The 25804-nt window shown below is 32.3% G+C and overlaps 3 protein-coding genes across 4 annotated transcripts in view; 2 read left to right on the forward strand and 1 right to left on the reverse strand.

Moving 5' to 3' along the window:
- Positions 1 to 4341, forward strand: part of LOC149480571 (uncharacterized) — a 91066-nt gene extending 86725 nt beyond the window's left edge. Inside the window, exon 21 of the mRNA XM_089706856.1 lies at positions 14 to 4341. Within this exon, the coding sequence (XP_089562982.1) occupies positions 14 to 179 (166 nt within the window). The 3' untranslated portion in view covers positions 180 to 4341. The remainder of the gene's footprint in view (positions 1 to 13) is intronic.
- A 158-nt stretch (positions 4342 to 4499) lies between these two features.
- Positions 4500 to 14317, reverse strand: Stt3B (catalytic subunit 3B of the oligosaccharyltransferase complex). Of its 2 annotated transcripts, XM_089706799.1 has the most exons (15): positions 14016 to 14317; positions 13715 to 13933; positions 13250 to 13493; positions 12853 to 13051; positions 12479 to 12650; positions 11757 to 11935; positions 11257 to 11444; positions 10227 to 10417; positions 9864 to 9966; positions 9293 to 9535; positions 8659 to 8756; positions 8277 to 8405; positions 7837 to 7921; positions 7580 to 7631; positions 4500 to 6800 (listed from the first exon to the last, which is right to left on the reverse strand). In XM_089706799.1, the coding sequence occupies exons 1-14, from the start codon at positions 14195 to 14197 to the stop codon at positions 7614 to 7616; spliced, it is 2250 nt and encodes a 749-aa protein (XP_089562925.1). In that variant the 5' UTR covers positions 14198 to 14317; the 3' UTR covers positions 4500 to 6800; positions 7580 to 7613. The 2 variants fall into 2 exon arrangements, with proteins under 2 accessions (XP_089562925.1, XP_089562924.1); XM_089706798.1 differs by lacking the exon at positions 7580 to 7631 and having other exon boundaries at positions 14016 to 14316.
- A 296-nt stretch (positions 14318 to 14613) lies between these two features.
- On the forward strand, positions 14614 to 22292 carry LOC149480573 (BTB/POZ domain-containing protein KCTD3). Its single transcript, XM_089706234.1, has 13 exons — positions 14614 to 14839; positions 15110 to 15423; positions 15608 to 15773; positions 15946 to 16022; positions 16100 to 16190; positions 16627 to 16841; positions 17293 to 17505; positions 17716 to 17832; positions 17997 to 18136; positions 18533 to 18707; positions 18933 to 19029; positions 19805 to 19992; positions 20353 to 22292. Exons 1-13 carry the CDS (start codon positions 14793 to 14795, stop codon positions 20541 to 20543), a joined length of 2031 nt encoding a protein of 676 aa, XP_089562360.1. The 5' UTR covers positions 14614 to 14792; the 3' UTR covers positions 20544 to 22292.
- The last annotated feature ends 3512 nt before the right edge of the window (positions 22293 to 25804 follow it).

A 25804-nucleotide genomic window follows, 5' to 3' on the forward strand; every position in this document is an offset into this window, starting at 1 on the left:
TGTTATGTTTCAGAGTATTTAACAAAGTAAAAAGTCGTAGCGCACACATGAAGTCGCACCGGCCACTCGACGCCGAGCCCAAAAGGCCTAAACTCGAAAAGCCTTATGAAAAGGTCGAGAGATCTGACGACAGATCCCAAGCGACTACTGAATACCAAAATAAAACGCCTACACAATAATTTGTCGCTCACTCATTCCGCCCACGCGTCATTTTTGCCTCAGTGCGACTAATCACAATTATTCAAATACGTATTAGTTGGGCTTACGTATTACGTGTTACTTGTTACTTGCTGTCTTGTGTCGCGTGTCACGTGCCACGTGTCGTGCCATTCACGCGTGCCACGTGCCACGTGCCACTTGGCTCTCGCGTGCACTTGAACCGCGTCTGCACATTAACAATGACGAACCGCTCGGCCTTCGAAAATGCCTAAGCATTTATTATGATAATTACAAAATAGTTATATACTGACATTTAGAAGTGAAATAGTTCATAGTGGCTAGACGTTAGGGGTATCGACGCTCGAACTAAAATTACCAATTCTCAAAATTCTTGAACGCTAACCCTAAAGAGCCGTAAATATTTTGTATACACGTGTAGATATAGGTACCGAGTAGGAAAATGGTAAAGTTTTTATATGACAGACTTCTCGACGTGACTGTAAGTGTGATGTTGTAAATATCAAGTAGTTGTTAAACAGTACAGCAGATCCGGGCGAGCTACAACCTAAAGGTGAATGTATAATATACTCGTACATTATGTGTAATATAAAAGTGCATACACGTGTAAATTAAGGGTTTTTCGTGTAGTAACTACACTACCTCGTTTCTATTCGCCCTCGGTTTTAGCGCGAGCCCAGCTCATTGTTATGTTTGCTTATTTTGCTCATTTCGTTATTTATTATTTTTGTTATTTTAGCTTAATTAGAAAAATTTTAAGCGCAGATTATTTTTGCGTTTTGTTTTAGATAGTTAATTGTATAACGGAATTCAATTCAGCATCCGTACCTACCGAAAACTAGTCACATATCTATGCAGTTTTAGAAAAATATTGAACACAAACGTTCTGAGAATAACTTGGTATGGAATTGATCACTACAACTAACAACAAACCTCTGTGTGGAACGAATGAGTGATAAATTCATAGAATAAAATGTAGCCAACTGTTAACACCGATTATGCTTATTCTGCAAGGTCCAAGAAAAACGAAGAATAATAAAAAATATGTTATAAACATATTATTCATACCTAGTTATTCACAGAAATGATATTATAAATAATATAAATAAATGGAGGGATATTTTTTTACAGAAATATTAATAAAATGCTCAAATGTTCTATATTTTACGTTGGTAATTTTATTATCTCGTTCCTGTTATTTATTCTTTATTGTATAACTGAATGTGTACTAATTTATGAATGTAAATTATGTTGTACGAGTCGATGTAAGATGTGTGTGCGTGTACTACGTGTTGTGATAATTGTATGTTATTGTTTCAGCAGTAGAGCTGAGTATTGTAGTTGTAGCTTGTAGCCGAGCGATGCTCGATATCTCGTTACCTTTAGCCTGCAATTCTAAACTCATTTCGTCGCTGCCAAACTGAGAACACATTATAATAACTTTCGTGGTTGTGAACTTTATTAAACTTTTCGTCTTCCGATATAAGCACTTGACGTCTTCGTTCGATTTCGAGGCAGTATTCCTTTTAAAAGACATAATATTATATTTAACACGCGTACGTTTGAAATTAATTTGTTGTTGAGTCGTAACGATTTTAGATTAATTGTGACAAAAGCGTTAAACGCTCTCAGTATTATGGATTCGGGAAACGAAACGTAGAATTTTGTAAAATAATCTATAGTAGATGTCTAAACGAGGCCGTTAAAGTGGATTAGCTCAGTTATCGCTGGGGATATACCTACGTTATGTATTTCATTACCCTCCATGGGTAGATATATTATGTATATGTACCTATAATTATATACTTAAATTAGTTAACTTCTGCCAACGTACAACCCTGTCGTAATATATTAAGTAGCTCTATTATATACTCATTTTATATTAATATTAATTATAAGATGAATTTGAATCGCTATGTTGCAAAACTAACTTGAGTGATTATTTGGTTGTGTTCTATCTTAACAATATAGACAAATGTTCACAAAATGTTACTAATTTTATCTTCTATTTCCCATGTGCCAAAAAATCTGAATGAATCTACATTTTCTTATATAAATATAGTTAGTTAGGTTTATTTCAAACCGTTATTTACCATTAATAGGACAGTACCGATGCGATAGTAAGCCAAATTATATATTAGATACGTTTAGTTGATTCGTATTTTAATTTTCCGTCTTGTATAATGATAACTGCCGGTGATATAAGTTTACTACAAATAAAAAAAAAGTGAAATTTTTGTAAGTACCGAATAATTAAATTGTTATATTTACAGTCTGCCAAATAGATATTATAATATAGAGTCTGTAAAAAAATCGAAGAACTAGATTATTAATTTTAGATTGAATGAATTTGTTTTAAACGAAATTAAACAAAATGATAGTTATGTATTGTAAATACAATTTGAAATCATAATTTCAGATATATAGCTCTTCTTCTACAAAATTACACATGATAATTAAGATCAAGTCCCTCCAGAGAGATTTCTTAGCTATTAAGACTGAATGCTACAAAATCTCGCTTTCATTACGTTATATTTTAGTCTGTCGCCTTCCCTCGACTCTCAACTCTCAACTCTCGAGGTGCGCTTCTTCCTATCGCAGTACTTAGTAGGTATATTATCAGATAAGCTAATCCCATTCCATGTGCCAAATCGTACTAGTCAGGGTGTAGCTTTATAGATCGCGCTATCACCTAAACTCATTATCTATAATAGCAAAAATTATTCTTTTAGAATATTAAATCGCGACATTTAGACTTCATTAGAAACTCTAAACGAATAAATAGTAGCGAAAATGTTGAAATAAGTATTAAATTATTTATAAGATCAATTGATAAATAGAGTGAACTATCTTATTTCAATTTTAACATAGAAGTGCCTTACAATTTTATTTTTGTACTATTATTATTTTGTTTGTTTTAATTAAAAAGAATACGAAGCACTGTAAAATTGCATTTATTACATACTCTGCGGCCGCTCTGCTGGCTCAGAGTGAGTACATACTACAGACGTGATCGGCCTTAGTTCTACTAATACTTATATTGTCTACAAAATATACTGATATCTCTAAGTCTTGCAATTTATATTAAGGAAATATTAAAAATATACACACATCGACGACATAATAAGGATACAATAAATACATGTCAATTTACTACATTAACCACTGAAGTGAAAGTTTACCTTTATAAACTGTAAAATTCAATAATTTTAGGAAAAAAGAAGCAAACGTTTTTTTTTTAATTGATTCTAATATTAAATTCTTCCATCGTCCTCCACTGTTCTATCTTAAATCTATTTCCCCGCTTAGTAACCTTATTCGTTGCTCTCGTAGCAAATGTGTGTAATTGTATATATTTATGTACTTTATATATTTGTGTCATAATATACTCATTCATAATACATATTACTATATATTATAGTAACGATATTTTGTAAATTTAAGTGAATTATATTCTTCTAATTTTGTATCGAAAATTTGTACGAAGGAATATCCTTCACTGCCGTACAGTGTTACCACTTCATAAACACACGAATGGAATATCATCGAAAGCATTTAAATAATGAATAATATTTCGCTTCCTGTGTAAAATGCGTACCAGGGAATTGCATTCACCGACACGTCTATTTACGTGGTAGCACTGTATCAAAATAATACGTACTTAATACGTTTAGTGTAATAGTAGAATGTACATGAAACGTGCCAAATGCACGATAATTTGATATTACACTCTGTGTTGTGATTTTGAACGTTCTGTAAATTACGAATCTTTGAAATACTATGAAAAATCGTAGGACCTTTTAGATTAGCACAATTCTTCGCGTAGACATGTTAGGTCATTAAATATATGAGCATTTAGATTAAACATTATAGATAATCATTGAAAGATGTAAATGTATTAATTATAAATTCTAGATTCATTGTTATATTGAATGTGATGATTTGTAATGAACAACGACTAAGCTCGAGTCCTGTCCCTCTCCCTCTGGGCGACTTCACAACTTCGCATATCCTTGAAACAATAAGTAATTAAATAAAACTATTACATATATATATTGATAAATTTATTAGGGTAACTAATTTTTTAAGACAATGAATATTACGTGATCTTTTAGATTGTCTTTATTAATAAATATTTGGTGAAGGTTTTGTCATCTTGTTTTTCTATTTCATCCCCCTTTTACCCATTTACAGCAAGTATTTTTTTAAGATTAATATACAATTTAGTTTAAATAACATTTTTGTGGATCCTGTCAATTCAGGGGAGAACTAAATTTTATTACACGTTATGAATATGGGTTTCAATAAATAAAAATCGGTGATCATCATCAGCTGTTTATTCAGAACACATTGTAAAGTACAATAGCATCTTACCTAGACTATAAACCTCTGTCACAATAAGAAAACAATATAGTGCTGTGCAACAATAAAATTAAACAACATAAAATTCATAATTAGAGTCAGTTTGAGAATGGCAAACTTAAACACACACACAAGTAGACAATGCATGAAAAATTTACGACATATTAAATGCACTGGTCGGACTATTATAATGTCTCAAGCGATCTTTATCCTCTCACACCTATTCAAACGTTAGTTACTTATTTATGAGTAGTATTCGTGTTTCACTGATCTTAACTTGTAACTATATTAGACTCCACCGAGCCTGAGAGGCTCTCTAATCTCTTTGGTGGTCAATAATGAATTAACACATTAATATAAACTATTTCTCACACCTTGCTATTCGAGTTGGAATCCCGAATCGCAAGTCTTTATCTAAATGCACAGCAATACAAAACATATTCAAATATGCTAAGTACATAATACATAACATAAGCTAATCTAGATTGAAATAGACCAGTGCACTGAAATAATTAACACCTATATAAAAAGCCTTCATTTTCCATATCATTGAGATAAGTACCTGTATATTTATTGTTGAAGCGAACAATGTATTAAATTATAAATATTAAAAATTTCCTTTCATGAAAAGAATATTCTAGCTACTTTGCATATTAATTAGTACCTTTGGATTGCGTTTTCAGGATTGATACTCAGCAAGTCATTTCGAAAAATATTACCTACATTGATTTTATTGAATTCGAAAAAGTAACTTGACGCATACTTAATATTAACAATTTATAAACTGGGATACTAAATCGTGAGTGTTGAATAAGGTGCAATATATTGATAATGAAAAACATCTTGAACAATATTAAACTATTTAATTAATATACAAATGGACGTCGCATTCACGTACACTAAACTAGGTAAGGAGAACCGTAGGCGATGTAAGGATTCAATTTAAAAGAATATAGTGGCAGTAGAATACCCCCTAGAAGTATGGAAACCTTAAACATGAATCTAATGCAGCAGTTAAAAGATCGCTGAATATAAAGGAACAACTTCAGGTTCTCCAAACCCGCACTAACACTCTTTGCACTATAAATAATATCGACTACATGGCCGTTAAGATTTTTTCTATTTAAAGTTAGAAAAGTGTAAAATATTATGCCATGAAAAACACAGAGTTGTGCTTTTAACGTTCAAATTGTGCCTTTGAAACTGAGATTTTACATAAAATAAATAAATAAGAAGAAACGCAAATTTACATTCAAATACACAAGCTTTGAGACAAAAATATTCGATTTACAGTGTATGTTTAAGTAAGGACCATGTAATCGATAGAAAAATTTCTTAAAATCAAAAACAATCGCCTAAAATTTTAAGAAACACGATATCTAATGGACTAAATACACATAATTGGTGTCAGTCACGTAGTTTAAAAATTAATTATCAGTGGTAAAGATGCTAGCCCAACTTTAAATTTCGATACATATATACCTTAAAGAATTGTAACAATTTTGTATAATCACAATAAACTAGAAGGTATTCAATTCTATATATTTTGTGCAAATTTTTAAAAACTATGTTAAAGGGCTTATAAAAAGAAGAAAAACAATGAAAATGTAAAGCGAGTTTATTTTACAAGGTACATCTCTCAGGGTGGATAAATAAATTTAAATTCAGTTTTCATATAAAAATATGTCTGATAAGAATTAGTACATGCTCTAGAAGTACATCACAATATTGCCATTATTTATATGTACAATACAAAGAAGTGTTCTAATTAGTTTTAAACGAAAATGTTCCTGAAAAACTTATGTTATAAAATACCCGCAAAGTACTATATATTCATAAAATTACAATCCAATTTATTGCTATATGTTACCTACGAGGAAATCATCAAACACGTGTACAAGATTTCTCTTATTTGTCTGGCTTCAGAAGTGCTATTCGATTAAACAAACAATTTGAGTCTTTCCACTCGAATAAATAAATCAATACGCGTCAAGTAAATAAAACATATAACTATAATATAATATAAATAATTTTATACATCATGGTGTTAAATGAAAATGACTTTTATTTCTTTTAACATAAGAAGCACTTTCGCTAGATTTTGGAATGTTTCATTGTACAAGATGTTTGATGACACTTGCTTAGCGCCGCATCTACCACTGATAACTTATCTAGGCTCGAGGTCACTCCAACCTCGTCATTTTCTTACCTTTCACAACTGTAGGCTTGTTTTTGAGCAGCCCTTTTCTTCTTTTAGATGTCTGTCAAAGGAAAATAATCATATTGTAGTACACATCTACGCAAAGACTTTCACTACAGCTTCCGTAAGTATTACGTACATGACTTAATTTTTTCAAAGTATGAATAAGTTCAATATAAAATATTATTATTTTAATCCATGCATGCATTTCAAGATGTAGATATATTACTGTCGACATTGCTACTAGATGAGTGATGGAATTCAACTGATATGCTTACTCAAGTCACCCTTTTAATTTTAATATTACGTAATTCATATCAAAAAATAAATAACTTGCACATAAACAAAAACACATTCACAATACATGCAACATTAATAAAAAAAGATTTTTTTTAGATATTTTACATTGAAGTATGTCGTATAAAATTCTCGTGGTTCTTTTGTAAGAAATCTAATAAAAGGAACTAGAAAAAATCTACAAATACATTTTACTATACCATTGATCCTACATCATACGCAAGCTGCAACCGAAAATAAATTTGACGCTTACACTTTTCTTTTAGAAATTATAGATAGAAATTTAGAATTAGAAATAGTATTATTATCGAACTAATCTCGCATATTTACTTGAAGAAAGAGATCAATAAATAACAAAACCATTGCAATCGTTAATTGACAAAATTTAAAACAACAAATTCAATACGCAACTAACTACTACATAGTAGATTAGCATATAAATGTGATTCAATCAAAAAAGACAATTAATTATTTAGTATTTTCAAAAGCCTCAACCTAATAGGACACACAAGACTTCACACAGAATAACAGACATATACAAACCGGGGTTTGATTCGATTTGTTTATTCTCTCGGAACTATTGCTGGGACCTCGCCTACGACAATTTGGTAATTAGACAATTAGCTAGATTACACTACACATTTACTACAAAATAGGGAATTAAACATAAAAATTATGTCGTAAATTAAAAATCATGTAAGTTTGATAGGTGGGAAAAAGAAAACATTTTTTCAGAATTTCTAAAGCTACACATTTAAAGGTTAGAAACGATTTTTTATATAAAAGTGTTAAGTTTTTACCTTTTTGGAGATAGCATTGTTGGTGGGTATCGTCCTCTTGGCTAGAGGCAGGCGAGGACGATTGAACTCATCCGGCTTCTTCACTCTGAAATTGTATATCGTAATATTTATTATACATTTTCTATATTAACTGAACTTATATTGCTGAGTATGCTGGTTGAGACTTAATTAATAATTATTTGTGAAGCGTAAAACATTTAGAAAGAAAGATGTAGATATTTATAATTGTACACCAAGTTCCTATAACAGATTGTAAAAGCATGAGCTTTTTTGCGTGTATGTGTACTTTCATGCACGTGTGCAATGTGCATACGTACGTTAAAATTCCGAACGTTGTTTATACATGTATAGTGTATACACGAATTCGTATGTGAGCGTGCGTAAGTGCGAGCGTGAGTGCGTGTATGTGCACATGTATCTGTGTATGTGTGAATATGTACCTGTATATCCTAACGAGCCAATGCTCAGTGGTGTAGGCCTCCTCGAGGTACGTGAGTTTGAAGCCGCGGTTGCCGGGCAACGCGTTACGTGTGCGGTCGTAGCCCGGCGGACTGCCGCCAGAGTCGTATCTGTTATTGAAAATATTATAGAACATCGTTATTATTGTGAATTTACAATATAAATGTGTTTGTTTTTATACTAATAAAGAATTATAAATACTTAACCAGGTTTCATTTTATTTTAATACCCTTTAAAATGTACAAAAATAAGAAGACGGAAAGTATGTGGTAGAAAACATTATTCATAGACTATTTGCATCTATAATGTATAAACTTAAAAAAACTGAGTTTTATTATAGTAGTAAATCGAATCATTATTTACCTATAATAAGATAGCTTGTACATTAAACAATTTAACATAGTCTTTGAACCTTCCGAATCTACTCGATATTCCCCTCTTTCTGTGAAATAATCAGCTTCCTGAAACAAAAGAAGAGATTTAATAAACAATAATAATTATAAAAAAATGTTTTTGAAATATTATTTTCACTGCAACTAGTAACATAACCCAGAATCTCTCTGATGTTACTCATAGGCGTAACTGTGAACAGAATGGCAGCTCAAATAAATAAACAATAACAAAGATATCATATATTTTCTTCAATTTTAATACTATAGAAGAAAAACCTGCCTGTTTCGGGTACTTTTTCACGCCTAAGGTACGTGGTACCTTTATAAACGAAAACAAATTTCACCAACATGTATATCCTTAGGATGCTCTCCCTCCGCGATCCTGACCATCCCTATAAACTTATTTATATCGTCTCCGGAATATCCGATAGCATCTCCAAATATAACCAGTACATAGTCCACGTCGAGCTGCGTCATGATATTGTAGGCAGCACTTTCATTTCTCTACCTTAACACTATAGCAGAAAAACCTGCCTGTTTCGGGTACTTTTTCACGCCTGACCACATACCTTAAAACTTTACAAATTATCAGAAATTCCACTTACATGTATATCCTTAGGATGCTCTCCCTCTGCAATCCTGACCATCCATATAAACTTATTGATATCGTCTCCGGAATATCCGATAGCACCACCAAATATAACGAGCACGTAGTCCACGTCGAGCTGCGTCATTATATTGTAGGCGGCGCTTTCATTACTCGCCATGGCTTTACCCACGAGCGCTATGTGCGAATTGTTCCACGTGTTATTGTCGACTAGGGTCGTTCGATTGCCCATTCCCGCTATCTGAAAAGGCGATTTATGTTTGTTTTAATGTTTATAACTCTTCTTTTATTTCAATTCGTATGCAAGTACTGCTAAAATTGTTAAAAAACATGAAACTGATACATTTTGTAACTAAAATTCAAAAGAAGAAAATTATATTACCAATTATAAAAACGCGAAAGTTAATAAGAATTTACGAATGCAGGTTTGCGAAATCCTGTGAACGGATCTTGATGATACTTAGCCGTGATATAGCTTAAGTACCAGAATCAAACATAAGGCTATAGAAATACTTGCTTTTTGGTCAAAACACACAACTTAAATGACAATAAATTAAAAGACATTATACCTGATATCCATAATCCCACCATGACATAATTCTAGCATCTTCAGCTGTGTTCTGTGACAACCATCCATAAGCTTCTCTGAAGTCATCCAATATTCTTCTCGATCTAGGAATGTAATTTTAAATATTGAACATACTGAATAAACACCATATTTACGTAAATTATAAAGAATGGCGCATATAGAACTATTACTAAAGCAATAAAAATTTCATAGAGGTGATGTTTCCCGATATTTCATTTGAATTATTTGTTAGACATACTTTCTGGCTTAAAGCTAGACTGGAGCTTATACAACAAAAAATTACGGAAAATAGTGGAAAGCCTCATATTTAAAAAAAATGCATAAAAAACTAAAATTCACTCACCCATCATTCCCATAACTAGCGAGCACAATACTAGGACTGGAGTACGCGTTAGAAGTGGCCCACGTGCAGTGAACGGAGAACAACATAAGCAGTATCATGAACGCTATAACCGTTCCTGGTCGAGCGTACAGACCCAACCCTTGGTCCTGTACTTGCGCGGGCTCTACGATACGCTTCTTCGTTTTACTGGCCTGAATAGAAATATAAGGGATATTTGTTATCTGGGACGTTTATATCGATAACGAAATATCGACTAAATTACACTTGTAACTTCAAAAATAACATTACTTTAAATCCCTCGGAGGCCGCGCGCGGACTGTAGCTATCTAGTGAATGTTTATTTAGTTGTTAATTTTAGCCATAGGTATTGGCCCATATTGTAATTGTGTAATTAATAAAAATCTTTTAAGTAAACCCTGTAGTTTTTATTTTAATCATACATCCTACTATTTAATCTCAATGTACCTAAATATGTGTTGGAGTATCTAAAAAATAACTACATTACGATACAAGGGCAAAAATTAGGGGTTTTAGGTTTTTGTATATGGGAACTATCATTAAATCACACACTATCAAATACTATCTCAAATTAAAATCAATAAAAAATAAATAAATATGTATCATTAACTTTTGTAATTTTTTACGATACTAAACATCATTACATTCTCAACTACCGCATAATTCGATTTGTAGCGGATATAATCGATTACAAATGTAAAATTACACTGCCGTACATTTTACGACTGTTCTACAGTTGGTTGACCTGACCATAAAATCGTTAAGCATAAGCAACCTTTATCAATACAATATAATGTACGTTAATTTAAACATGGATTAAAAAATAGATTACTCAAATTGCTGCATAATATTGAAGATCCAAAATTTGATGCTATATTCTAAGTTTATTTATAGTATGTCATCTAAATGTTATTTCGAAATTTGCTAATTCTTCTGAGAATTAAGATGATTGTAATTTGTATGTTCTTGTGTTTGTAACAAACAAAAACATACACACACACATGACACCGACCTTATCATAAAGGCTCTTCGACTCCTCAGTTTCAGGGGTCACCACGGGCAGATCGTCTTCCCTTAGCACCAGATCCAATATAATAGAGAATGCGATACCCGCTAACACGCACACCACCGGAGTGAGTGTGAGCATGAGACGCACCATCACACCGGCGAAGTATACTGCGCTTAGGGCGTATAGCGCGACTGGAAATAATGTAAGAATTAGAAAAAAACTTAATTGAAAAAATGAAATATAAATCATGGACTTCTTGTTCGATTTATTAGTCACATAACAATTCTATGATCTAGAAATAATATTATAAGCTTTATAAAACTCAACAGTACGTAATATGTTAGTTTATTAGAATCAAATAAATGATCAAGAGGCGGGATTCGAACCCGCGTCTTTCGCCATACCGTAGAAACGCCTGACGTATCAGCTGCCCATGATCGTGATTTCTTTATTTCCATAGAGTTTTATCTATCTAGCATCTAATTAAATTCCATAGTACTTACCAAAAACCCTCTCATCGTTGATATTCTTGATGCAATACCACAACCCCACAGGGAAGGTGCAAACAAGAACATGTAGGTCAAAGAAAAATGACGACCAAGTTGTGGGCTGATGTTCCGATACTGATGCAATTATAGGAATGTGGATCTTTGCGTATCCTGTATCCCAAAGTGAATAGAACCTGAAAAATATATTGACTGTTAAACTACCTTTATAAAAAATATCCTTAATAGAAAATAACATATAGGGTGTTAAAATATCATGAAAGTAAGGTAATTTACGTGAATATGTATGGTATGTGGTAACATGAGTGTTCAAGTTACATATTTGAACCTTGTTGTATCCTATACACACTGCATTGAAGGTAAATAATGCAAATATATGCACACATTATACTAACAAAGTGCATTTTCTAGCGTAATTGTTGTGTTAATATTATGTTAATCTTCACTAGTATCTACAATTTACAAGTGCAGAATAATTAAGATGTTGTTTTACTTTACATTGCTAAAAAAGTAAATTATAAATTTATAACCTATCTAATATCATACAATTTATTATTAGAATATAAAATGTGAAGATAAAAGCCGGATATGTTGTGATATTTAAACATTAATATTTCAATAATTTCTTAAATTCTAAGCCTGATTTATGCTTCAATTTTCAGCTTATAAAATTATTTAAAGACCTGCCAGCATTAATACCCTATAAACACGCAACTTACCGTCCACTCCATGGTGCGATAACTCCCATATAAGTCAACAAAACAACTACCAAGAACACAGCACCTGCTGCTACTAGCGTGCCAAGTATTAATAACTGCTTCCACTGTCCTTTAGGATTCAGACTGTGCAAATATTTCAAAGCTCCAACTGCCATTAGTAGAGCGAAAACACCTGAAATTATATTTTATGTTAATAATTATAAAAAAAAATAATAATATGTATATCTATCAGAGAATAAATTATTTAACAGGTTCTATTTTGCATTTGATAGAAAAAACAATATCCTGAATAGGATGTAAATAGATTATGCTACATATGTAATAAGAAAAAAATTGTTGTTTAAAAAAATTTAAGATTAGTAGAAATATCTCACCTGATGCAGCCATGTGTTCACTAGTTCTGATTGGTTGAAAGCCCACAAATGGTATTTGCATGGAGAACAGTAGTCCTATGATATAGAACACTGTATAACTGACAAACAGTCGCTGAGAGAACCTTCCCATTATCAGCAATACAAACACATGAAGGGGGATCAAATTTATGATGAAAACGTATCCACCCCATGCTGACACCTATAAGAAAATATATTACATTAAATAATATCTATTCACTAACCCATACGGATATTACCTACTTGCAGAATAAAAGAAATAACAAAATTTACATATTGTACTGACAGTGTGAAAAAAGTAAATATTTAATCATATTTCTATTATCAATTTACTTTAATTATTCAGTATTTCAATGTAACAATTAAAAACTTAACTTACCATGTAAAAATATGACAAAGCTGTGCATATTGACCAGAAAACAGATCCGCTTTTAACACTCTTTAGCCACAGATAGTATGTGAATTGTAACGCAAAGATTGCAATTCCCTCATTATCATAACTTCCCGCCACAGACCTGCTGCTGTAGCCTGGCACTATTGCTATGAAGCAAGCAGCAAATAGGCCGGCTCCTCTTGACCACAATTCCGATGTTAACAGATAAGTGGCTATTGCAGTTAGACCACTAAAATGTACAATTGATTTTTCTTTAATATGAAGATTTTAAAGAGGAAAAAGATTTCAAAGCAACAATGCTCAATATAAAAATATACAAATAGCACTAACATGGTTACAAAATATGTGGTAAATTTAGCATCATGTAAATATTAACTTATAGTAAGATAAAAAAATTATTCTTAGCCCTAGGTTGAAAGAAACATATGAAACTATTTAAGAATCACAAACCTGAACACAGGGGCCAAGAACACGCAAATATCTCTAATATGAATGGGAATATTAAGTGCATGTAGAATCCAGTGTATGGTACCCGATGTGATCATAAGACCTGGGTAAACTGTACCCCCAACAATTCTTCCCAAAGGGTACCAAGCCCTCTCATCGAACCAATTCAAAAAATTATAAAACCCATGCTGCACCATATATGCAGTAGATCTATAGTTGAACCTGAAACAAACACGTAACATTGAAATAATAAGCGCAACTCACGTAAATTATATAGCCATTAAATTACAGAATAAAAACTCACCATGGATCGAATTCATGAATAATACTTTCGAAACGAATAACTGCAAAAAGCCGGGATGCAAAGCCGGCCAACCAAGCAAGGGTCAGAACTGTAACCGTGATAAGCGTGCTAAAGCCGGTCGTATTGTGGAATATGCCTTGATTAGGACCATGGCCCGGCTTAGCCACAGTAGCTGCGGGCATTTTGCTTGACTAAATTATTTTCACTAGTCTTTTTATTTGAAAAATTCTTTCTCATACATGAATTCCAACAATACAAATCTATTGAAATTGATTGACTTTTCACTGACGGACACGTCTCTCTTAAAATTACTTGCCAGGTATGAAAACTAACATCGTGGTTGCCAAAATCTTAATATTATTTTGTTTAATAAAAGGCATTATTTATTAATCAATAACTAAATATTTTGGATTGTTTATATGCGTGACAATCTGTGGTGACAATAAATAGTCAGGAAATGCACATGTTAACTTATAAAAGTAAACTTATTAAGTAAAATAAAAACCAAAACTTTTTTTGACAAATGTAGTTGTCGTGTTAGTTTTCGAACGAAATGATGACAATGGCATTGACATTGTTTTGTTTATAATTTTTGACAGAGGACTTTCGATAATTGATGACTGAAAGATTTATTACTTCAATTTCTTTGTGAAAAGTGAAAGATCTACTATAAATTAATTATAAAAACACAAAAATAAAATAAGTAGTGAACGTCCCTACGTGCGACAGTATAGCGATATATAGTTTTGCGAATATCGTAATTTGTAGCCAGTCTTCATGACTAATTATCAAGAAATAGTTAATTTAAACATAGGTGGCACAAGGTAACATTTATTTTATGCAATATACACATTGAATGTTAAGTAATATAATGAAAAACAATCAAATCGACTATATGCTATAACTGCTTTTCCCTTGTTCCATTGTATACATCATATATTTTGCTAAATTATAGCTTTTACTTGCTAACTTTCACTTGATACATTGAAGTCAACAATTCAGTTACTGACTATTGTAATCATCTACAGAGCATTTAATATTCAATTCAAAATACATATATTGTATGGTATGTTATTTACTTTTAAATATTTCAGATTTGCAACATCATGGCATACCTTGACTTGGGTACCAGATACATTTTTTACAGCTTTACTCAGTGGCCGTATTCCAACAGTACGGGATGAAACAGGGGCTATATTTATTGACAGAGATCCAAATCTTTTTGGTTTGATCCTTAATTTCTTAAGAACAAGGGATATAGATTTAAACAATGTGAATATAAGAGCATTGAGACATGAGTGTGATTATTTTGGTATTACACCTCTAAGTAGGCGACTGGCCCTATGTGATGAAATGAACCATTCATCATGTGGGGATGTACTATTTTATGGATACCTCCCACCACCATGTAAGTCTAATTTAATTACTAAATTAAGAAGTAATTTAGTTATAGAATATGTCACATTTAATTTTCGAAAATATTTGCAAGTTTATGGTAAACAAGTACTAAAAAATGTATGATTTCCCATTGATGCTTCTACTGAAATAAATATTATTTTAACTACTATAATAATTGTTATAATGTTCCCCAGCAAATCCTCCAATAAGCAATGGAAGCTCTGGGAGAAATGGAAACAATAGTTCACGGAAGAATCTTACGGCATCTAACTCTGATGTGGCATCTATTAGATCACACTCTAGGAACTCATCACTGGACTTAAGGACAGTAGGACGGATTCCTTCACAAGATCAACTAAGGTTTGTAAAATAGCAATGTAAATTCAAAAAATATAGAAAAAAAGACTAATAAATTTTAAAGTATGCTTTGGATAAGTATAGTTTAAACTATAAAATATTAAATGCTTCGTTAACTTTATAGATTTTTTTTTAAATACTTGTTCAATTCATTTACTTTCATATTTTATTTCAGTCGATGTGGCAGGGGACACTCAAGAGCTGCATCTTTAGGCAATGCTGAATGTCATAAAGGTCTTAAACAAAATGAAAGTAAGTTTCATAATCCATTACTTATGTACAATAGTAATTAAACAGATCAAGTTGATAATATTATTTTTCATTTATAGCTACTTGGTCAGAAAACATGAAGGTTCAAATAATAAAGGCCCATCACAACTGGATTGCTGTAGCATACTCTCATTATGTTATTGGATACAGGTACTTAAGCTTATAAGTAAATACTTAATTAATTCATTAATTAATGTTTATTTAATTATTTCATATAACTTTTTCAATCATCATAACTAAGTGATAAAGACAAAATTTCTTTATAAAAATGTTATTAAAATTAAAATTAAAATTTGTTTTTTTGTTATTTTAAATGAAGAAAAAATTAAATGTCCCTGCTACCACTTATCAGTAGATCCATAGAATATGTGTGAAATGCATCAACAATTCCGCTATATTGTACGAAACATTGCACCAACAGAAGAGTATAAAATTTTGCACATTTATAGTGGGATTGAAGAATGCTAATATTTTTTAGAATAATGCATTAAATGTATGCATACACGCATTTATGTATACTCATTTGTTAGTGGTTATGGTCGCATATATTTTTCGCGACAAATTCAAAATTTAACTCTCTTTATAGATTGACAGATTCCTGTGGATGGTACATAGCATTCCAATCGCCGGTACAAGAATCGACGATAGAGCGTATAGCGCTCAACGCCAAGACGGGAGGAGCGACATCTGGAGGGAACAGCTCTGCTGGTACTGATGTTATGCTCGGTATATCGAGCGGTCCGCTAGTTAGGTTATGGGCATTTTCTACGCATACCGAACCTGTTAGGAGGACATTGATTGGTGAGTGAAGCATTGCTTGAAAAATATAAAATTAATATCTACAAAATTGAAAATATATATAGGTATCTACATTTATTTTTATAGGTAACCATTTCCATACAGATTAGCTACCTAGTCCATTAATTCAAACTCAAACATTTATTTATTGAATTGGACTTCTTCTAGAAGCGCTTTTGAATCGTATTTTTTACCATTTACTACCAATTTTAACACAGTGACGAGGCGTGACCCCAATTTGAAATACTTCAATTTTTCGACACTGAAGAATTAATTGCAAAATATTAAAATTCAACTATACAAGTATAATATCGGTATCGGTGGTAATTGGTGTTATGACAATTCAAAAGTGCTTCTAGAAGAAGTCTAATGGAATTAATAAATGGTTGAGTTTGAGTTTAATTATATTTAAGTTTCCATGTAATTATAATTATATTTATATTTATATTTCTAGGTACATTCAACCTAGGTGTGCGTGTAGAACACCTGCTATTCGTAGGTCCCCAGCTAGTGGCCCTCAGCGGTGCGGGCAGTCGCAGCAAAGCCGGTGTATGGCACACTAGCACACAGCACTGGCAGACGCAAGATGTCGCACATCTGACTACTTATGATACTGCCGGGTCGTTTCTACTGCTTGGGACTGCTACTGGTGCTGTTAATTATATTGGTAAGATATTATTTGACAAGAAATAGCTTTAGTCAATCAAAATGTACATCAATATTAGTATCTAGTTGGATGGCTATGTTATTTTAACTTATTTCTTGTTTCGTTTAACAGGAAACATTTTATCATTTTTTTGTTATGTTTTAAGGCTTTTATCTCTTTGTCTATTTTTATATGCATCTTATAATAAAGTGATGTTACTTTTATTTTCAGATATGCAAAAGTTCCCCTTACGTATGAAGGATAATGACTTGCTTGTGACGCAACTTTACAAGGATCCCAATCAAGAGCCTATTACCGCTATCTCTGTCTATCTCACGCCAAAAACTAGTAAGTGATATACCTACAATATATTTTTAAATGTTATGTTTCTTGTATTCTGTCAATACTTTTAAGGTTATTATCCTGTATTTACCACGGATAATACACTAATATACGAATATGTACCTGTATTTCTTGTGCCAAACTCATAAATTTATGACCTTTTCTTGAAGGTTTATGCGGCAACTGGCTAGAAATAGCGTACGGTACGCGATACGGCTCCGTGCGTGTTATTGTACAACACCCGGAGACAGTGGGACATGGACCACAGTTGTTCCAAACTTTCACTGTTCATCAGAGTCCTGTTACTAAGGTAATTGTAATGTTTTTATTGTTTGTTTTACGCTTGATTCGATATCAATATTCTATTTAACATTCGTTTTAATCGGTTATCGTCTATCTTATAATACCTTTCAGAAACCGGTAAAACTCAATCAAAATAAAAGAATGCGTTTTTTTATCTAAATTAATAAACATGCCATTCTTGGGCAGTACATTTACAGAGGCTTCGATTTATTAAATTACAATTTGTTTGAAATTTAAATGACTTTGAATATCCATAAGTATTTAACTGCATTAAAGCTATTAAATTAATAGCACATATTTATAACTCTTGCAACCTGTATTATGTACCTAACGGAAAGTAACCGCACAAGACGGAAACTGTACTACATATAAACATAACAGAAACTACCTCAACTAATTACAGGTATCCCTTTCCGAAAACTACCTGATCTCAGTATGCAGCGAGTACAACCACGTGCGTTCGTGGCGGGTTACTCGGTTCCGCGGAATGATCTCTACACAGCCTGGTACTACGCCCAAAGCGGCGTTTAAAGTGCTCGCTTTGGAAGCGCCTACTGCGCAGGCGCATAATGATTGTGGTAAGATAATTAAACTAATAAATATTTTCAAGTAAGTATTAACTATTTTCATGATTTTTGATTTATTAGAAATTTATCTGTTTGTATTAGGATTTAGAACTGTTTAAAGGTTAAAAAAGTAAAAAAATTACTATCCGAGTGGAACCGGGGCAAGCAGCTAAAATATACAATTTCTATTAATAATATCTTCTAATTTTTATATTCAACAAGTTGTGTTTATTACAGGGCCCTATGGTGAACAAGATGAAGAACAAATATTCATCCAAAAAGTGGTTCCTGATACGGATACGTTGTATGTCCGTCTCGCTTCCAATGGCAAAAGGTATTTATAACTCAGTAGCATATGACTAGGTATATACATAATTAACATTTTTATTTTATGAAAATAATGATACATATATATTTTCAGTCCGTTTCCTTTGCTCATTTATTTTAGATATAATTTATATAACACTACATATTATAATCGCGCGCGATCGTTTGCTTACAAGGCTGTTCATGCAATTTTGAATCTACGCTTAATCTGGCTACGCTAATCAAATTGCACGCAGCGCACGCTGAGAGCGTGGTCAATGGAATACGCGACGCACCAATACGCATAATCAGTAAAGAAAAAAATAAAAACCACTCACACTATACACTAGAATAAGATTTTACTAATACCATATGGGTTATGTGGCCTGAAATAAATGAATTTTATTTATTAAGCTATTGCATAGCTTCTATCGCGGGCCTTGAGTGCGGGGACCGAATCCAGAAATTCCGTAACGAAAAAACCTCACGCTCCCCACTCCGACGGGCGCGGAGGTGTGGCTTGAAGGCATAGCATGCAATAGCTTTACCGCGGCAGTTCCCGAGTGCCACACGTCTTTTTTTTATTGACGTGACAACGTCTTATAATTCGATAGAGCCGGCTGCACGCACGAAAAAACATGACTCATGCGGCGTTACCTCGCTCTGAGGCGTTCCATGTAAGGCTTGAAGTGCAAGCGAGAGCGCGGAACGAGCGACAAAGAAGCACAATCAGACGTTGTCACGTTCAACTATCGTCAGTAAACCGAGTTTACAGACAACCAATTTTTTTATTTATTATACAGGGTGTGCACAATCCGGTCGGTGGACGGGTCGCCGGTGTCGTGCTTCGTGGTGGCCGTGCAGTGCGAGGGCGCGCTGCGGCCGCGCCGCCTGCTGCTGTGCGGGCACCGCTCCGGCGCCGCGCAGATGTGGGACCTCACCGCGCCCGTCGACAAGGCGGCCAGACCGGCACAGCCCGTCGCTGCTAACGGTCAGTTTCTATAGTGAATTAGCACGATAATTAATTGAAATTGTAATTATGTACAGACTGTTTTTAGATATCATGCAACTTTAGGTAAAATAAATATCATTAAGTATAACTTGGATATGATATTTGATTTTATAGCATTCAAATGCTTTAAAAATGAGAAATTTTTAAAAGAATAGAAAAAATTCGAACCCGCCTCTTTCGCCTTACCGGCATTTGATCCCGCCTAGTGGTCATACATTTTCAATTCTTAAAAATTCTCATAACTTGGATATTTCAAACACGTTTTACGTTTTTGTATGTGTGTTTTGCTTAACAATAATTTTATAATTTAACATTCACGTTACAAAAATCTGTCCACAGGTGAAGGTGACGAATCACCAGTTGCGGACGGCGGTCCGTCCCCCGACGAGCTTGTCCGCCTGCTCTCCGCGTGTGACCTGGACACGTCCCCCGCTCCCCCCTCGCACCCCGCGCCTGTCCCGCCCACCCCCGCACTCCCCCCCTCCCCGCAGCGCCCCACACCCCCGCCGGCCCCCGCCACCGCACCCTGAGTCCCGCACACGCTCTGCTCAATACTGCTCTGGATAATGACGAGACAGTATTCATAACAACGTATTTCCCCGCTATAAAAAAGAGCGTGTGTGCCGAGCACACGTGTCAGAAGTGAAACTTCTTAGGCAAGATTCAAAGATATCGTCGCCTTACTCCATGGCGTGATTTTATTGTCATGACGCAAATTTAAAATTTTACTCTCAACTAGCTTAAAGAAGTTTCAGGTTAAAAAAAATATTCGTTACAAGGATGAATTACATGTCGATATGATTAATAACTTCATATAAATTAACTGTGGGAGAGGACCATTTGTCCACGTAAAAAATATATTTTCGTATAGATTGTTGATTTGTAAAATTTTCATATATTGAAATGCAATTGTTGTTAGATAGGTTTCAATATTGTGTACTTTGTGTATCGAAGTAACCCAATAGTTTTGAGCAGCTATAATAGTTTCGCTAATTATGGCTCTACAATGCCCTTTTGTATGTATAAAGTAATCACTAATTTCAGAGGATTATGTTTTGCACGTTAATAGTAAACTTTACATACACCAATGACCGAAAACACCATCGAGAGGTGGTATTTTGACCGAGACCAAAAATAAATATGTATAAAAAAGTACTCAATTTCCGAAAGAATCTCACTTATGTAAAAATAACTATAAACTAACATGGTAATATGGACAACCTGACTGACAATTAATTATTTAGATATTTTTAAATCTGTCTTATCGGAAAATTGACGATAACATTCCAAACTTTAATTTCTCTTTCACTTTTATCACAAACAAAACCACTAGCCGGACATATTAGTGGTCTAAGTTACGGTTATTTTTTAAATGTTTAATAATATATATTTGGATGATTAAATGTATTTATATTTAATGAAATTGCGAGTATTTAAACGATCTTTAATTATAGATAATTTTATTGTCTTGTTTAAAGTGTCACAAATTATAAACATTTTATAGATCTTTCAAAAGGATGTAGTAACGTTGCGTTGTTATGTTTAATACATATCAGAAATCAATCAATGTTGATTAAACTGTTTTCTTTGTTAAAGACTGATAGCCAATGTGCTCAAAAGGTGGCGTAAATATTGAGTCAATAGTATGCCCATGGGTGATGGGCATTTCGTTAGGTTTATCTACGACTGAATTTATGGAGTTACTAATCCAGAAAAGTATTCAAAATCAGTAAAAAACGATCAATAAATCTCTTGTGAGTAAGATAAATCATAAAATGCAATCGATAACAAACATAAATGCAAAGTTAAAAACATTAATGAAATCAGTAGGTACCGAATATTATCTTAATAATATATCACGTGATCTTAATTATATCGGAAAATATTTTTAATAGAAACCATAACGTATATAATAGTTTTAGTGTATTTTTGGGAATATTTAATAGTATTTAATTAGGTGCATTGTAATTTATTCTTATATAGTGTGGTTGTATTAAATCACATCTAATGTTACTCACTGATAGTTAATGGTTAGTAATTTGATGTCAATGTGTTATAAGTACTGAATAAAATTAAATGTAATTAAATGTTGTGTGATAATAAAAATTATGATTTTTTTATAAGGCTAACCTAACAAGTATTGTCAAAATTTGTGTTTAATTAACTTTTATTTTATACATTAACTAATTAAATATTTCAAATTATTCGATATATTTCATTAAGCATAAATTGTATTGTTATATGATTATGGTAGATATAAATATAAAATGTACTATAAAGAGTTGTTTTATTATTTATGTGACTTTTCCTGTTCCTTGGGCTTAGTTTGTACAAAAGAAAACAACATTGTAATTTTACAAAATTTGTTTTTACAGCACTTTAATGTATGTATATTTATTACAGTAATAGTAGTAAGTATTGGTTATGTTATCATAATCATAAGATAAGTTAGTTTAAAACAATGATTATAATATTGAAAATAGAACAATGATGAGATTTCTCCATTTTCATTTATTATAGTTACTTATATAATTCATTTAATGGTCCAAAATTATTATACTTAAAAAAATACTGCAAATAATAAAAAAATATATCTTAATATTGGATATACTTAGAACATACAAATACATTTAAAATGAATTGACAATTGACTAGAATTGCATTCTTTGTATATCTAGCAACCCTGTAGAACTAGTCACTAAATATATTCTTACATACTATAATGAGAAAATCGATTCTTGCATTTATGCTGATGGCACAAAAATGTTAATAATTATCCACAATCCCATAGTGCGGAACGGTAAACTTAAAACTTTAATATAACATACCTATTTGCCGCGCCAAACGTGGTTCTGTCTTAGAGCGTATACGCACTATGCGGGTAGCCGCATTGCGGGTAGCCGTCCGGCTGACCGCAAGCACAATTATGTACGTAATATTCATTTCTATGCGCACTGTGCGGTCTGCGGTAGCCGCATCGCAGTGCGCATAGAAATGAATATTACGTACATAATTGTGCTTGCGGTCAGCCGGACGGCTACCCGCAATGCGGCTACCCGCATAGTGCGTATACGCTCTTACTCTTATCACTAAGGGCTATGAAAAATAGATGTTTCAGACCTGCCGACCTGCCAAAACTTCATGACAATCGGTCAAGCCGTTTCGGAGGAGTTTAACTACAAACACCGCGACACAAGAAGATATTTTTGAGAATGACTTAGAGTAGGTATGTTTATAAAATTGTGATTATACTAAACGATATTTCAAGTGCATACTTAAAATGACTAGTTTTGTTGCAAGATGCAACATATCAAATCGCTTTGCATTTGTGCAATGGCTAAGTAATATATTATATATCTACTGAATAAAAATATGTTAGAACACTTTTACTTACTACAGCTTATGACTGTTAAATTGTAAACGAAGCACCATAATCTATGGCAAACTTTACGGATCTTATCGATTTTATTTTAATTATTAGTAGGATCAGTTTTCATTAGTTTTATAAGTAAAAATACTTGATAGAAGAAATACCTTTAGGTAAGTATATAAAAATAGATACTAATAAATTAATTAAAATAGAGGAGTTCTGCTTCCATTGTTTTAACTGATTATACATATATATAGATGCTTATAAAACATAGTTTTGTATCTTATATTGATAACATTTAAGATATCAATTTATATACATACGAGCGTAAGAAAATGTATAATTTTAATATTACTTAGCTTAAGTACAATTATTTAATGGCAATTAAACGTAACGATAAACACCGAAAAATTGAGTTTAATTTAAAATCTCGTTCATATGAGCAGTTTATAAATAATACTGTCTCTAACGTTTTGTGCGCACCCTGACAAGATTTCTATTAACTTCAATTACTTTTATTTAAGAAAACAACTTGATACTATAAGAGACACATAAAATTCCCCTAAACAAACTAAATAACATTATGAAAATATCAAATGACAAACCAAACAATTAATAAATATAAGGAAAATAATCAAAATTGTTAAGATTGCTTCAAATCAAATTAAATTTGTTGCAGTCTTAGTTGCTGTACATAAGATTATCTTACATAATTTAAACAACATTGGTAACAAATCACCAAACCAAAAATATTTTAAATCCGTTCTGCCCTTTACTAAATAAATGGTGTGACTAACCTAAGTTTCTTTTATATTAAGATTACAATAATTACAATTTGCTTTATCGTTTCGACAATTACAATAAATGTCGAGTTTACACATTGTACACTACATAAAAAGCATGAAAATATAATTGTAATACTGATATTTTTTACCCACAATATATTCATGACATTTGACCAACACATGAATAGGACAATTATATTATAGACTGGGGTAGAAGCCTTTGAAAATAATGAAAAGATAAAAAAAATCGCAGTCGGATGAAAACCATTAGAAAAGGAGGGGAATATGATAAAAATGTAAGGAAAAATAAATTACGGTCAATCCGAGTTCGGGAAGCGGGAGGGGGGAGCTTTTAAGAGAAAAAAATGGTTTCTCTCGATTTCCGACAAAACAACAAGTCCTATAGAAAAAAGTTCAATGGCAAAGTTATAGGTAATTAAAAGTTCTACAACTTTTGTATTCACAATTTTTTCACATAACCTAAAAATTTAGGTGAAAAATTCAAAAAACCAAGTTTTTGGTCTTTTATTTCTATCTACTTCAAAATTTATTATTTTTCTACGAAATTTGGTGGAAACTTACTTTATTATGTCCCAAATACACTGTAATTTATTTGATTGAAAATATTTATTTTTTCGCCTTATTTTGAATTTATACCAAAAAAACAACCTAATTTTCAATCGAAAAGTCACCCGTCAAAATATCAGCTTTTTTCAAAAACTTGGGGTGCCTTTTATTCATTGAAATCTCTGCTTTCATATGGTGTAAAAAAAAATAAACACCACTATAGTAAATGTTCTCAGGAAATGCATACAAACAGTGCGATAATGAGCTTTTACTAAATCAGGCACACTTCTTGAACTCTATATCTTCTCTTGTATCGGCTTTTCGGTAATATTTCAAAAGAAAAATAATTATCTGTTCTAAGTTTAATATTTTACAGCATATTCAAAAGCAAAATGATGTCGATAAAAACATTTCAGGTAGTTCGAGAAGTGTGCCTGATTTAGTAAAAGCTAATTTTCAGACTGTTTGTATGCATTTCCTGAGAACATTTACTATCGTGGTGTTTATTTTTTTTACACCATATGAAAGTAGAGATTTCAATGAATAAAAGGCACCCCAAGTTTTTGAAAAAAGCTGATATTTTGACGGGTGACTTTTCGATTGAAAATTAGGTTGTTTTTTTGGTATTCATTCAAAATAAGGCGAAAAAATAAATATTTTCAATCAAATAAATTACAGTGTATTTGGGACATAATAAAGTAAGTTTCCACCAAATTTCGTAGAAAAAAAATAAATTTTGAAGTAGATAGAAATAAAAGACCAAAAACTTGGTTTTTTGAATTTTTCACCTAAATTTTTAGGTTATGTGAAAAAATTGTGAATACAAAAGTTGTAGAACTTTTAATTACCTACAACTTTGCCATTGAACTTTTTTCTATAGGAATTGTTGTTTTGTCGGAAATCGAGAGAAACCATTTTTTTCTCTTAAAAGCTCCCCCCTCCCGCTTCCCGCACTCGGATTGACCGTAATTTATTTTTCCTTACATTTTAATCATATTCCCCTCCTTTTCTAATGGGTTTCATCCGACTGCGATTTTTTTTTGTTTCAAAAATTATCTACTCTAGTCTA

The sequence above is a fragment of the Colias philodice genome, chromosome 18 (assembly GCF_061535455.1).
Source record: "Colias philodice isolate Cphi_HAF_F1 chromosome 18, ilColPhil1 Martin Lab GWU primary, whole genome shotgun sequence".
NCBI classification, from domain to species: domain Eukaryota; kingdom Metazoa; phylum Arthropoda; class Insecta; order Lepidoptera; family Pieridae; genus Colias; species Colias philodice.